The sequence below is a fragment of the Eptesicus fuscus genome, chromosome 15, assembly GCF_027574615.1.
Source record: "Eptesicus fuscus isolate TK198812 chromosome 15, DD_ASM_mEF_20220401, whole genome shotgun sequence".
Lineage (NCBI taxonomy): Eukaryota > Metazoa > Chordata > Mammalia > Chiroptera > Vespertilionidae > Eptesicus > Eptesicus fuscus.
Window position 1 is genome coordinate 62370646 of NC_072487.1, and position 15769 is coordinate 62386414.

Here is a 15769-nt window from a genome sequence, read left to right on the forward strand (position 1 = left end):
AACATACCCCCTGAGAACTCGTAGTAAGTGCTTAAAAAACTTTGGACTTCCACAGACTGTAGAAGGGAGGTTCAAGCCAGTGTTCTATAGAACTTAAAGGCTAGGAGGCACCACCTAATATTTGGATTCCACTAATGCAGAATTGACCCACCAGGGAAGTGTGCAAATGGAAGTTGACTCTAAATTCCTAGGATGGAAGTAAGAATTCTTGCAAAGAGACTATGGACATCTGAACCAAAATTTTGCATCACCCGAGGATATCTGATCAAAACTTTATCGCTCACTCGGTTGGGAATCTAAAAGTTAAAAGGGCAGTGACCCCAGGTCTGGATAATGTAGCCGATATTTCTTTGGTGATTTCTGAGGCCAGAATTGGCTCCTGGGCAAAAACTCAGATAACAGGCCATCCAGAAGCTGATAGGAATTAGGAATCTGAAGTTCTTTTTGAGCTCTGCTGGGCCTCATTCTCATACTATCTGAACGTACTCTCTGTTCTCTGATAATGAGTATATGGCAACTGCCTCAGAGCAATTCACTCTTGAAAAAACAGTGTGGGAGGAAAAAGCAGCCCTGAAATACTTATGGAAAGTAACCTGTTAATGGGTTGTTTCTGTCCCTGAGGTCGAAGGTGCCAAAGAAGTCAGAGAAGACCTTCCCTGGGTCTCCAAAGGAGGGAGAACAGGGAGGAAGCCCTCGATGTTACATCTACAAGCTTTATCCTTCCCCAGGGACATAAATAGCACGGTCTCTCACTGAGGGGAGACCTCATTTTGTCCATGGACAGAGTTTAGGGAGTGTGCTGTGTCCCTGAGGTTTCTTAGAGTGGTCATTCCTGACTGTGAAGCTTTTGCCAGCTCTGGGTGGAGGGTGTGTCCTGCGGCCAGCTGTCCTCCTGTGTCCATATTGAAGGAGCTCTGGAGAAAGGTACAGTGGGCAATAGTTCAAACCCTGCATATACCTAGTAAAAAGCTTCATGCCAATCCTATTATTCCCACTCTTCAGGCAGAAATCTGCTTAATGTTTCGTCTTTGAAGTAGTGTGGCTATTGAAATGTGTTTAAGGTGTGACCAGGAAAGTCCAAGTGTACTTGGGGAGAAAACTCACAGCATTAAAAAGTCTAATTTTGTCATACAAAATGTGAGCACAACCTAGCCAGTTTTGCTCAGTGGATACAGCATCTGCCTGCGGATTAAAGGGTCCCAGGTTCAATTCCAGTCAAGGGCACGTACCTCGGTTGCAGGCTCAATCCCTGGCCCTGGTTGGGCATGTGGGGAGGCAACCAATTGATGTGTCTCTCTCACATTGATGTTTCTTTCTCTGTGTCTTTCTCCCTCTCTTCCACTCTCTCTAAAAAATCAATGGAAAAATATCCTCAGGTGAGGATTAACAACAACAAAAAAATTAATTAAAAGCACACACACACACACACACACACACACACACACACACACGGAAAAAAACCAACAGTCCCTGGTTGGGGCACATGCAGGAGACAACCAATCAATGTGTTTATCTCACATCAAAGTTCCTTTCTCTCTGTCTTCCCCTCTCTCTTCCACTCTCTCTAAAAAAATCAATGGAAAAATATCGTTGGGTGGGGATTAACAAACAACCACAACAACATGAGCACAAACCTTACCAAGCTGCATTTGAGAAAACACTACCCTTAGGTAACTGGCATGGCTTCTTCTGCTGGTATATACAAATTCCTTCATCCTTTCCTTCATTCCGTGAACACTTATTTGACATCTGCTTGTTTAAGACACTTGCCATGTTGGGGAGACCATCTACAAGACCACCCTCACTTTTGACAGCGATGGCAAGTTAGGAGGGTTCCCAAGATGACCCTCAGGTTTAATAATTAATTCAAAGAACCCACGCTGGAAGCTGTTAAACTCTCAGTGATGCTTTGACAGTAAAAAGATGTGGATTAAAATCAACCCAGGAAAGAGATGCATTGGGTAGAGTCAGGAAGGTCCCAAGAATGGAGCCTGCAGTTGTCCTCTCCTAATGGACTCATGGATGGTGCTACTCTCCTGGCAACAACGTGTGACAATATGCACCGAGAACTGCCAACCAGAGAAGCTTGCCTGAGCCTTGGCGTTGAGTTTTCATTAGAGCTCCATCATGCAGACTTGAACATTACAGGGTTGACAACCTGTGTGCTGAGCTGATCCTGCATGGCCCAAAACCCCCATCATAAATCCAACTGTTAGACTATTTGTTGTTGCCCAAAACCCCTAGGTACACAAAGGCATTCAGGTAGGATATTTTAAAGAGACACCTCTCCATAACTGAGGACAGAGGCCAGAATTCTCAGAAATGTTTGCAGAAAATGTTGGCCAGGCTTAAAAAGACATTTTCCCAAGAGGAGATTCTGGGATATATTATAGAAAGATGCTGGATGGCAGTTGGGAGGGGGCAGAAGACGCCAGTCAAAGGAGCACTGTATTGGGCGGGGGGGTGGGGGGGGAGGGTAGTCAGAGAAACCTTTCAGGGGAACACATATGAGTAAGGGTCAGCTTTAAACACCTTCCAAGTCCAGGGAGCACAAAGCCATCTTATGATAGTTCCAGCCAGTTTTCACTCCCTGTTCCTTCTCCCTCTCTGCACTCTAATCTCTTATAGGCCAGAAGCTGCCCTTAGGAATCTAAGAGTGAAGAAGTGGGGAAAAGAGAAAAAGACACTCCCCTGAAGTCTGCAGTGGCCTTAGCGCTAGGAGAAGGGAGAAGACCTCCCTTCACAATGAATATCAAAATGTTGATTAATAAATTAAAGTGGACACTCTAATTTCAGAATGAAATCTATGTTTGTGACTTAAAGTAACCCCTGGCATATAAAGACATGTTTTATGAAATGACCTACTGTTGGTGAGGATGCTCTGTGCAGACAAAAGAGGGGGAGAGATTGAGTGCTGGTTCTTGTCTGTCTTGTGTCAAGTTTTGATCTTATCGCCCTTGGCCTGCAGCCACCCCTGTCCCTCACATGCTTTTGAGATCCTGGACCAGGGGGCCCAGCCTGATCAATCAGGAGCACTAAAAAATGCAGCCCTGTTAGCCATACTGAGCCTTTACTAGAAACTTCGAGTAACAGATCAGTGATCAATAGCACCTTGGGAACCATCCTCTCAATTTTTCCCTACATCATTGATTCCTGCCTCTCCACCCCCCCCCCCCCCCGCCATGATATTGAGTTAAAATTTTTTTAATTACAGTGGACATACAATATGATATTGATGTTTTGAAGAGACTAAGCCAGTTGTGTGTTGTTGTTGTTTTTTAATTTCCTATCTTTGGGTTTGTCTGGGTTCTCATACTGCTATCTAACCTGTTCCTATATCCCTTTAATTTCCTGTAAACTGGAGATTAGGGCTAGACTTGATTAATTTCAAGTTAAGCATTTAGGGCAACAATCTGTCATAGGTGATGCAGTGTACTGCGTATTGCATCACACAAGGAGACACATAGTCTCAGGTGGCCCCATTAGTGGTGATGCTTAATTTAGTCACCTGGTTAAGAGGGTGACTACCAGATGTCACTGTTGTAAAGTATGTTTTTTATTCTGCAATTGTAAGGTGACCCATGGGACCTCTTGAAAAATATTCTCATTGACAGATATTCTGGTTTAGGCTTTTAAGCACCCCCATATTTAACTTGATTTAGGGCTGTATGTGTGGATGGTCCTTGTTTATATGCTCAGTCCATTGCAGTCACCACTCCTTTTGGTGTTCCTCAGTGACCCATTATTTTTTAAGATCATTGGAGCTTTATTATTACAAAAACAACGACAAAAAAATGGTAAAGTGTGTGCTCATGTGACTTTCTTGAGTGACCGAGTCATGTGACAATGGAAAAAAAATTATAAATCAGGCGATGGTTTTAGTTAGAGGAAAGGGATTAAAATTTTAGAAAATTAAAATTCAGTTAAAACAATTGAAATGGCTTAATAGTCATGTTACCTCCAGTGATTTGAAGGAGAGGGGAAAAGAAAATTCTCAAATCCTTTCTACCAGTTCCCAGAGCCAAGTAAAGTGTTTCAACTTGGAAGAAAAAGAACGTCTGCCTGTTTATGGATGTTGTAATAGGTGGTTCAGAGCAAGGCCCCTGAACACCAGCAGCAGCTTTGAGACCATCTACCTACAGCATCACCAACAGAGCAGGTTGTTAGACTTGGAATTTTGCCAATGTGATGGGTAAGAGCTTGCATCTCAGTATAATTTTAATGTGCATTTCTCTCCTGAGTGAGGTAGAACATCTCATATTTAAGGGCCATTTGTATTTATTCTTTGGTGGCCCCATTATTGGTGATGCTTAATTTTTTAAATTTTTATTAATATATTTATTTTTTCCTATCATATCATTGATTTTTTTCTTCTCAAATTTTCAAAACTTTTTATAATATTGGTGACACTGAAACTTTGTAATATGTTAGTAAAATTTTTCTCTCAGCTAGTGCCTTAATTTTTCTCATGTAGTATTTTTTGTTATGCAAAAGTTTTCTGGGTTTGCGTACTCAATTTTATCACTATATTTTATTGGTCTTTTTTGAATCATAATTAGGAACATTTCCCTCAAGACCAGTATGTAGAGGAATTCACTCAGATTTCCCTCCAGTTCTCCTATTTTTTTCCTTTACATATCTGTTTGCAATTTATCCTAAATGTTATCTATTTTCATGGGCCTAATTACTTATGATAACTTACTAAAGGTTTATGCTTTCCCCATTGACTGGATATGCTGCCTTATTTTATGTGATATTTCCATAGGCAATTGGTTATATATCTGGATTTTCTATTTTTCAAATTCCCATTTTGGGGCGGGTCATAATGACTCAGGTTTAACAGAAACCTGGGAAACTGAAGGTGGCGGTGGGAATCCTGGCAGCCATGTCCTCGAGGTCAGTGCAGCCGCTCAGCTTCTGCCTGGGCCAGGCTCTCCTCAGCAAGTTGGCTCTCCAGGCCTCTGTGTTTCCTTACCAAGGGGTCAGCCAGCAATCGCCTGTTCTTCTAGTAACCAAACAGAGCTTTCATACATGTTTTTTTAAGCAACAGAACAATGTTTCAGAAGAGCTAACTTTTAAGAACAACCACTGGTGTCTTGATGGGCCTACTTCCAAGAACAGACAGGTCCAACTAAAGTCTGTCCTGAGACCAGAGACTCATATGGCAAAGTCCCCTCAGCTGGGACAGGAGATTTGAAGTCTTCACTGTTGCTCTTGGAACCCCAAATAACCTCAGGGTGTCCTGGTTTGACATTGACTCTGGAAGTTTGTTTGACATTTATCTGCATTTCCTCTGTTCAGCTTTAAGTCATTCAAGGGGAGCAGTAAGAGGACAACTTAAAAATATCTCCTGGATCCCACGATTAGATAATGTAATGCCCATTTTATTGGAGGCACTCTGAGGGGTTTGTTTTGACAAAATTGTGCATTTGGGGGTCAGTGCATAACAAATAGCAGTCAGGGGAGAGGCCATGGTACAGACAAGAGACTAGCAAATTTTTTCTCTAAAGGGCAGGATAGGACACATTTTAAGTCTTGCAGGCCAAGAGGCAAAATCAAAGGTATTGTGTAGGTACTAATAGAATAATGGAGAAAACACATTTCCACATTTTTTGATGAAATTCAAAATTGAATATAATTTGTTTTGAAAATACAAATCTATTAGTGAGAGGAATTGATTCTTTTTTTAAAATAAAATGATTGGAAATTTGCATCATTGGGTTGAAAATGGTGTTTTCACTATTGCATTGATTACACATGTCTTGGCTCACGGGCAATACAAAAATAGGCAGTGGACAGGATTTGGCCTATGGGCCATAGTTCCAAACCAACTTCTGGTATAGAAAACATGGTTTCAATATTTAAGTGCCCTAGGGGGTTCTGGCTAAAGTTATAAGGAGAGGAGAAACATCAAGAGAGAAAGAAGCCTAAGTATTGAAAGAGATACATTGACATTTGCAATAATATGACCAAATACCTATAAAACCAACAGAATCCACAAAGTATTGGACCTATTTTATTATAACTATAAAAAGTTTCATCAGAGTTGCTAGAGACATTAGCTTGCAGAAATCAATAGTAAGTTATTGGTATATTTGGTATATATTGGTATATTTCTCTATACCAGCCAAAACTCACGATCATAACTAACGATCAGAAAAACAACCTTTTTCCCCACAAAGATGGAGCCCAGCGTCAAGAAGGAAGCCCCTGCCCCTCCCAAAGCCAAAGCCAAACAAAGGCTTTGAAGGCAAGGAAAGCAGTGCTGAAAGCGTCCACAGCCATAAAAGAGATCTGTATGTTACCTACCTTCCATGGCCAAAGACACTGCGGCGCTGAAGGCAGCCTAAATATCCTTGGAAAAGCCCCCCCCCCCCCCCAGGAGAAACAAGCTTGAACACTATGCCATCATCCGTTCCCCCTGACCACCAATGAAGACGGTAGAAGACAACAGTCCACTTGTGTTCATTGTGCATGTCAAGGCCAATAAGCACCAGATCAAACAGGCTGTGAAGAAGCTCTATGACATTGACATGTCCAAGGTCAACCCCCTGATCAGGCCAGATGGAGACAAGAGGCACACATTTGACTCTCTCCCAACTATTATGCTTTGGATGCTGTCAATAAAATTGGGATCATCTAAACTGAGTCCAGCTGGCTAATTCTAATTATAAAAACTTAATACAGTAAAGCAAACAAACTGGTGAAAGTGATACCCTTGTCATAATCTGGTTATTATTTAACAGGAAAGGAGTAAAGGAAAGACTAGATAATATAGGCATGCCACTCTTTAAGTCTGTTCCCCACTGATCACTGGGGAAGGGACTGGACAATAGACACATCCCCAGTAAGGTCTGAGTGAGGTGGAAAGGTGCTTACCTGTCTGTCAGTCACACCTGGGAACAGGTAATGGGCCATACTAGGTGTGGACACTGCAAGGGCTTCAAACCTGAATATTTAAACTTCTGCACAAAGGAAGTTCCCACTCATGGCTCTTGGACCTCTTGGGACTCCTGTTGCAGGGGGCCCACTCCCCTGCATTCCCCCACATGGCCCTGTGGACGCCACACTATGTGGATTCCACACAATGGACTAATGGACTTTAAATAACCTGATGCTGGACTCGGCTGCAACATGAAACAGAAGCTCTGGACACTGGCCTTGCTTTTGGCTTTGCTGAACTCCCAGCTGCATCTTTTTCAGGACTCAATTAAGGGGCAATGGACTTTACAACTGAGGGATGTAACACCATGCCAATAAAAACCATTCATTCTCCTCTGTGAATCTCAGAAAATTCTCTTTCAGAAGATATCACAAGAGCCACCCCACACCCACTAGCGTCGGGAAAAATAGACCCCCTAATTTCTCTGGTAACAAAAGTACACAGGAATTAACAAACAAGAATACACAAGAAGACGACCGAGGAGAGAATTTTAAAACTCTGAGAAAGGACATAGAAGATGATCTGAATACATTGACAGACATGGGGCTCATTTTGGGTTTGGTACTCGGAGCCAAGTGTCAGACTTCTGACCTCAAAAACTGTAGTATAATAAACTTGTGCTGTCTTAAGCCACTAATTTTGTGGTGATTTGTTCTGGCACAAACAGGAAACTAGTACAGGACTCGTTTCTCCTGTCCAGCTGTATGCCAAGAATAGAGTGTCCTCACTATGCCACTATTTCTGGTACACTGGCAGAGTTAACTCTTGAAGGAAGTGAGGCCTTTATGATCTACTGAATAATTCCAATTCACACCTGCCTGCATTGGGGCCATTTTTCTGTGGCGCTCTTTATAATATGCTTGTTTCCCACTCTTGACCCAACTTCATTTGTTTTCAGATCCTAAGAATGTGTTAATGGGCAGTGTGGTAAGAGTAGGGACTAATGAAAAAACAAGTTAGCATTTACATGTCATGGTGGAAAATCCCCAATAGGACTTGCCTGTTACTTTGGCCCTCCAGTCCCTGAGCAAAGCGCCCCATAGAGCAGTAGTGTAGCTCCCATTGATGGCTGATTCCACCATAACTTTTACCTTTTTTCTGTTGAAAATAACCACTCTGTTCTGTTTCTGATTTATAGATGTCTTCACTCTTTGCTTTTTTGTTGTTGATCCTCACCTGAGGATATTTTTCCATTGATTTTTAGAGAAAGTGGAAGGGAAGGGGAGATACAGAGAGAGAGAAACATCGATTGGTTGCCTCCCAAATGCACCCTGACCAGGGCAGGGTATCAAACCTGCAACCCATGTATGTGCCCTTGACCGGAATCAAACCTGGGACGCTTCACTCAGTGGGCCAAACCGGCTAGGGCCACTCCTTGTTTTTGAGTGTTCTTAACATTTCATGCCTCATTTACAGAAAGTGTTTGGAATTGAGGGGTAGGTTTCAGAGTAAGGTTAAGCTGCCATCTTGATCCAGGAGCAGCTGAGGGTCTTTGTGTGCCTCCCTCTTGGCTGTAGTTTCCTGACATCTGACACTAGCCAGCCGTCTCCCACCATCAAAGTGGTCCTCCTTGCATTGATTGTTATGGTTGTTAATGTTCTAAACATTTCCAAGGATCTGCTAGGCCATGTCTTGGACATTAGCTATTCTGTCCTTTAAATAACATTTGAAAATGACAGGTCCCAGCATGACTGGTTAGCCTTCTTCATGGCCTTCTGCATATGTCAGCAAACTAGGCCAAGTGCATAATTCTGGAGAAATAAGCCTGAACCTTACTTTTTCTTCTGACATGAAGGCAGAGTAAGATATGTAGAGTGTCATATCCCTTGAAAGCCTTCTGTCCTTAAGTTTATGTTCATAATGACTGAGTCATTTTTTCCTGCGTAACAACCTCCTAGCCATGTTGCTCTGTTCCAGCACCCACATGCAACTTTGACAGTTTTTATCATTGGACGTAAGGAAAGGATTATAAGTGGAGGAAGAACCTTAACTTTCCTTTCTCCAAAGCCCAGAAGCTCCCCCTCAAAAGAGATTAAAGCCCTTTAGCCTCCTTGATGATTCCTGACTGTACCAAGCACAGATGGCTAAAGATCTCCATTGCTCACATTTCATGGCATCTCACTTAACATGCTCACAGTAGATAACAGTGCTGCTTGGAGGAGGTTTTCTGAGAGCAAGAAAAGATGATGCTCTGTGTCATAGAATGGATGATGTAGGGAAACTGGTATGTGGAGGTATGTCCTGAAACATGGCGAACCGGGATCAGCCTCAGCAGCAACTGTCTCTCAGTACTCCCTTGAGAAACAGAATTCTAGGATCGGGGAATATTGTGAGGCAAGTCTCATAATTTGCTTTATTCACTAAGAAACAGGCCAAACAAAGGGGGAGCAGCATCACAGGAACAGAGACTGCTAGGGAGGGAAATCCTGAAATTCAGGAAGATTCTGAGAAGCTAAAGGACCATTATGGGTACAGGTCTATGATGTCCCCTCATTCCCTTGCCATCAAACCCATGTCTCTCTCACACACAAAGAAAATCACATGACTGCAAGACTTATAATTTATTGATCAGGTACAGGAGGTCTTATTCATGGTAGAGTTCTGGGTATGGCAAACAGAGTCAGAAATTTGGAGGAAACCTTTGATTCTTGGTGAATTGATCAATCTGTCTAGACTATTAGAGAAGATCCTTTAGATTCAGAGATAATGCCTTCTTGGATGAAAGTGATGGAGATCAGGTCGCAGACCTTGTCACAGGCTGACACAGGGACCATGGAATGAAGATCCTGGAGCCCAGGTGAGGAAGCATTCACTCAGCACTAAACAAGCAGATGAGAGAGAACACAGAAACTCATTAAGCACTTCCTCAGTTGAATTAAAGACAAAGATAATTTTTATTACAGAGAAAAATGGTGAAGAAATAGATATCATTCTACCTGCACTGTAACCTATGTTACTTGCTGAAATAGGGGGAAGGAGGTCATTGAATCAATGAAGGACCCTAAGCTGGTTTGTTTCTGCCATTCTCAGCATTAAATGTTTTGAGGAATTTTTGATAAATTGAGGAAGAATGGCCAAAACCAAGCTACCTTGTATTAAATGCTGACTTTATGCAGGCCTTAGCTGCTAAGATATTCCCATATATTATCTGAATAACGTAGGGAAGCTGGGATGTGGAGGCATGTCCTGAAACATGGTGAGCCAGTATCAGCCTCAGCAGCAATTGTCTCTCAGTTCCTTGAGAAAGAGAATTCTAGATCGGGACAAATCGGGGCAAAATAAAACTAAGGTAGGAAACAGATGAGGAAAGTCAGAGCCAATTTTTCAGATGAAAGACAACTGGAAGGTCAGACAACTCTGTTTCCAGATTAGAAGCTAAGGATGTGCAGAGATCAAAGAGAGACAGTATTACCAAATATTGGAGGGTGAGACCACACATTTTGGCCTTGGAAGACAGAAATGTCTTTGGGTTTCATGCTCACACCCTAGTATTCTTTTCCTATTTCAAATGCCAAAACTTAATGATTTTTAGGACTTTACTTTTCACCAGCAGGATATCCACACAGTAACTCTGTAAGGAACACGTTACTGTATGTCTTCTAATTGCATAGGTTATTTGCTCTACAGCTCAGGGGACCCAGGACCACCAACTCCAAATTTCAAGCTCATCCCACAAGCTTCCTTACCCAATTATTTTTATTGTAATCTTTGGACACAAACCCCTAATGGTGTTGGAAGGCAGTGGTCCCTGGGCCACCCCCTCTCCATCAGACATCACCAACCTGGAGGCCTGGGCATCATGGCTCCCTCGGGCCTGGAGACAGCGATCTGCAGAGGCAGAGCAGAGCACAGTCAAACACCAACGCATTTATTTCTCAGCAGGAGATCAAATGATTTCCCAGGTCAGGACAGAGGGGACTGGTTGGAGATGTTACCTTCTCTTGCATTTCTCCATCCAGGAATATGGGAATTTAAAAAGAGAAAACCAGAGATAGCTAAACTTACCGACTTTGGTCAAGTCCAGTATGTTTTCCTCAGCAATTCCATTTTTTTGGCAAAGTTTTCTAAACCTTTTCTTGAGTTTTGGGCTCACATCTGGTTTTCGGGCTGTGGGAAGAGTGACAGTAACTGCTGTGTCCTGTGTCTTGGTCATTGAGGCTCTTGGGGGCAGTGGGGACAGATAATTGGCACCAATTGGTGCTTAGGCAGAAGTTAGGGATGGGCTATCTCCTGTCTTGAATTTGACATTTTTAGGATATCCTTATGGCATGATGAAAGATTTCATCATCTTTCCATCACTGAGCCTGAGGGATTACCCAAGATGAGCCCCTCTCTTCAGAGGAGGAGAGACAGCCCAGGATAAGATTGGAAGAATCATTTTGCCTCCAGTGCCCTCTAAGGTGAATATCCACATAAAAATACTCTACCATAGAGCTCCATCACTTGGGTTTCTTCTTCATTGTTGACATTACTGACATAAAAAATAATATAGTCACTATAGACGGCTTCAATTATGTGAAATGTATTGTATCCATCATCTGTGGGGAAAGAGAACACAATTCAGAACTTCTTTAGTGCATAGGAAGCAAGTGAAATTCTTTACCTATTCTTTTTCACAGAGCAAATTCAAGTGCATACCTTGGAAGAGATATAGAGAAAGAGCTAATGTCTTCCATTTGCATCTCCCTAGGCTTAATCTGGTGACTTCTAAGTATAGAACTGACAAGCAGTAGTACATTGATTGCTAGTGGTAAAAATTTCAGCCACAGCTTGCAAGTTACCTTCTATTAAGCTCATGTAGTTCCCTAGGCCAGTGGTCAGCAAACTGCGGCTTGAGACCCACATGCAGCTCTTTGGCCCCTTGAGTTTTCAGCAAAGGCCAGCTTAGGTGTACCCTAATTAAGTTAATAACAATGTACCTACCTACATAGTTTAAGTTTTAAAAATTTGGCTCTCAAAAGAAATTTCAATTGTTGTACTGTTGATATTTGGCTCTGTTGACTAATGAGTTTGCTGACCACTGCCCTAGGCCCGTGGTCGGCAAACTGCAGCTCGTGAGCCACATGCGGCTCTTTGGCCCCTTGAATGTGGCTCTTCCACAAAATACCATGGCCTGGGCGACTCTATTTTGAAGAAGTGGCGTTAGAAGAAGTTTAAGTTTAAAAAATTCGGCTCTCAAAAGAAATTTCAATAGTTGTACTGTTGATATTTGGCTCTGTTGACTAATGAGTTTGCTGACCACTGCCCTAGGCCATCTCTATCAACTAGCTCCCTCAGCCATCTCTGCCAACTATATGTCTCTGTCCTGTCTATAAACCCACTGGCATTATATACGCAGCACTTTATGCAAGCAATTTGCTGTTAGTGACCACCAAAAATCAACAAAGTGGACAGGGAATGAAAAGCTATCAGAAAAATTTACTTTTTGTGTGTGCCTATTTTCTTTTGTTGTAGGTGGTGCATATGACCAAATTGCCATCTTTTTCTGATGATAGTATGTACCATATTTTGGCTTTTACACACCAGGTTCTCCCAAATTGAGGATATTGGCTATTAGATGGCCCCATTTACATTACCTAAATAATCATCAATCAAGAATTAATCAAGACACTAATGATATTAGGATTTAGTAAATTTCTTGCAATCAAAAGTAGAATTTACAAACACTTTTTAATGTATACTTACATTCAACACTATATACACCCTTCTCTTCTGTTTTGTCACAAATGAAAGAAATTTCAGTACACTCTCCATTGACTCTGTAAAACAGAATGAGCTGATGCCCAAGAGATATTGATGGGTCTGGCTCCCTCACGTTCCACCTGTGACTTGAGTGTCTGATTCCAATTAACTATAGACCATTTTGGTACAAATTTGAAACAGCTTTTATTTACCTTATTTCATTTTATTTGCTATTTTAGTGACTACTGATGTCACTATTACTCTATCACCACTTAATACTATTATTATTGTCACTAGGGGCCCAGTGCATGAATTCGTGCACCTTGAAAGGAACTGTGGGCCGTGAGGCTGCGGTAGGCACAGGGGTGGGTTTCGGCCTATCCTCCGCTTCCCTGCCCAGCCTCTCCCATAACGGCTCCCAGTTTTCTCTCTGCCGGCAACCCTACTCCTGCCAGCCCCGCTCACACCCACTGACTGCACGGAGTGATTGGGGCTGGTGCCAGCAATGGGTGCAAGTGGGGCCAGCACCGTCAATGAGTGTGAGTGGCTGCTGCTGCCCCGATTGCCCCTCAGGAGTAGGGGGAGGTGGAGAAGCCCTCAGGGGTGATCAGGGCTGGCAGCCACCGCTTGCACCTGCTGATGGCACCAAGTAATTGGGGCTGGCGCTGGGCACCAGCAGCGGGTATGAGCAGTGGCTCCAGTACTGGCAGTGGGTGCAAGTGGGGCTGGCGCTGGCAGCAGATGCAAGCATCAGGCGGGACTGCAGCGTGAGAGAACAAAAAATTTTCAGTAACCACCAGAGGCTCTCCCCAATGACAGAGACTGGCACCCCACTTTGGACTGGCGCCCCCGCTCACCTGTTCCACCATTCCTCCCCAGCCAAAGCCCGCCATGTTCTGTGCTCTGCCATGTGCTGTTGACACTCACCATATTCCGCACCCACTCCCTGGTGGTCAGTGCACGTCATAGCGACTGGTTGTTTGGTTGTTCTGCCATTCAGTCTACTTGCATATTAGGGTTTTATATATATAGATAGCTACTTGTCTAGATAATTAGTTGAGTTCTCAGATGTGCCAGCCTCTCACATAAGTGCTCAATAAACATTGTTTCACAAAAAAAGAAATCCATAAGAGAGAATTATTATCATCCTCTCTTACCCAAGGGAAAATTGGGGTGGAAAGAGATAAAATTTCTGGGTCACACAACTAGTAAACGATCATTTCAAGAGATAGCTATGCTGTTGACCCCCAAATATATGCACTTAACCTATGCTATATTGCTACATTTCTTATGATTCTGATACCCCTCAATCTCTGAACTCCCCTATTCCCAATTAAATTTATTCCTGTCACCAACTCTTATCTCTGAATCCTCAGTTCATTATGTCATGGATCAGTGCCTGATAAATGACTCTGTTTTTGAATACAAGCCCACAATGTGAGTGCAAATACACACGTGTGTGTGTGTGTGTGTGTGTGTGTGTGTGTGTAGAGCTCCAAGACCACAGTCAGGCTTCTGGGGTTTTCCCCCAAGTAAAAATAAGCCATACTTACTTCTTATGAAATTTAAATGACAAGGAAGAGTTGTCCAAGACTTGAATGGATTCCACAAAAACTCTCATGCTACCATTTTCTTCTATCATTTCCTTCACATCTGAGGCCAAGAGAATGGAATACCACTCCCCTGAAATCTGCAAAAAAACATTAAAATGGGTAAGAAAAGAAGAGAGGGGATACCACATAAACAGCTATATCCTTGAACTCTGGCCTGTGGGCCAGGACTCATAGTGGTGATATGGAGGTGGAATTAGAACCCAGGTCAATTGACTCCACATGAAAGGCTCCTTCCACTGACCTCCAATGAGAATGGAGGTCCCCAAGTGTTATCATCTTTCCACATCTTATGACTGCTTTTTGTCCAAGGTCAGAAACCACCCCTTTGTCCAATATGTCAAAACCCTCTTGCCCTCCAGTAGGGCCATCTTGCTTCAGAACCCCCCAAACTGCCCCCAAAGTGAGAGGCCGCTATGCTCCCCCAACTCTACCTTTGACATATCGAAGTTGCTTGTCACAACATCATGGTTTCCTTCATGATGGGCACAGACCAGAGTCAGCCCCAGACACATCAGCAGCAGTTTCATCTTGGGAGAGATGACACTGATTCAGCAACAGGCACTATAGTGAGTCTTTCCCTGATGGCGCCTCCACTCCCCAGATCCTCTGTCTTTATATTCATTCTGGGTCCAGTTTTTTTGTCCATGAGGCAACACCTTTTCTCCTCCTACTCCGGAATGGTCTGTATTCATTGATGTGAGGCCAAGATTGTTTCTGTCAATCTCATCTCTATTAGATCTACTTAGTGACCTGAAATTGATCAAAAGGAACACTCAAAAAGAAAAATAGTGGACGTCATAAAAGGCTACCTTTTAAAACCCAAGTTAACTGTGAAATCAGAAAGCCAATTATGTGTGTCAGGAATTGAGTAGAACTGGGAAATAGAATGTGTGGACAATCCATGTTCCACCACTCTCACGGTGTGTGGAAACGTGAGTTACTCCATTTTAACTAGCCTCAGAAGCAAAGAAACTATCTCTACTAAAGATGATAAGACCACCCTAGCTGCTTAGGCTCAGTGGAGAGAGCATCAGCCTGCGGACTGAAGGGCCTGGGCTCGATTCCAGTCAAGGGCACGTGCCCGGGTTGCTGGCTCGACCCCAGTAGGGGCTGTGCAGGAGGCAGCCAATCAATGATTCTCTCTCATCATTGATGTTTCTATCTCTCTCTCCCACAGACTTTCTCTCTGAAATCAATAAAAATATACTTAAAACTAACTAAATAAAGATGAAAGGACCATCACAAAGCATTCCAGATTAGAATGGGATTGGATAAAATCATGTCTTGAAAGTATGGTGTCTGTACTGAGCACATTTTAATTCCTTTTCCTTATTGTCTGAATTCAACCACGATGAATGAACAAATGTTTAATCACTCCATATACCTGGCTATATACCATAGATCCCATAAGAGAAACGGAGAAGTAGAAGATGGCATCCTTTCTTCAAGCAACCTTCAATGAAGGTGGGGAAATGCTTTACATACTCAAGAAAAACTTCATTCAAAAAGCATATGAACTAACTCAACAGTG

At 42.8% G+C, this 15769-nt stretch overlaps 1 protein-coding gene across 1 annotated transcript; it reads right to left on the reverse strand.

The window, feature by feature from the left end:
- Positions 1-9527: 9527 nt before the first annotated feature.
- Positions 9528-15013, reverse strand: LOC103286555 (lipocalin Can f 6.0101-like). Its single transcript, XM_054726854.1, has 7 exons — positions 14670-15013; positions 14179-14315; positions 12629-12702; positions 11371-11481; positions 10949-11050; positions 10664-10771; positions 9528-9544 (listed from the first exon to the last, which is right to left on the reverse strand). The coding sequence occupies exons 1-7, from the start codon at positions 14763-14765 to the stop codon at positions 9528-9530; spliced, it is 645 nt and encodes a 214-aa protein (XP_054582829.1). The 5' UTR covers positions 14766-15013.
- Positions 15014-15769: the final 756 nt, after the last annotated feature.

Bases quoted from the DNA above. Each gene is read 5' to 3' on its own strand.
- LOC103286555 (XM_054726854.1), bottom strand. From the start codon at position 14,765: ATGAAACTGCTGCTGATGTGTCTGGGGCTGACTCTGGTCTGTGCCCAT. The intron at 11,482-12,628 runs GTAAGTATACAT...CTTTCCCCACAG, and splicing joins GGGTGTATATAGTGTTGAAT to ATGATGGATACAATACATTT. The intron at 11,051-11,370 runs GTAGAGTATTTT...CTCTTCCCACAG, and splicing joins CCAAGTGATGGAGCTCTATG to CCCGAAAACCAGATGTGAGC.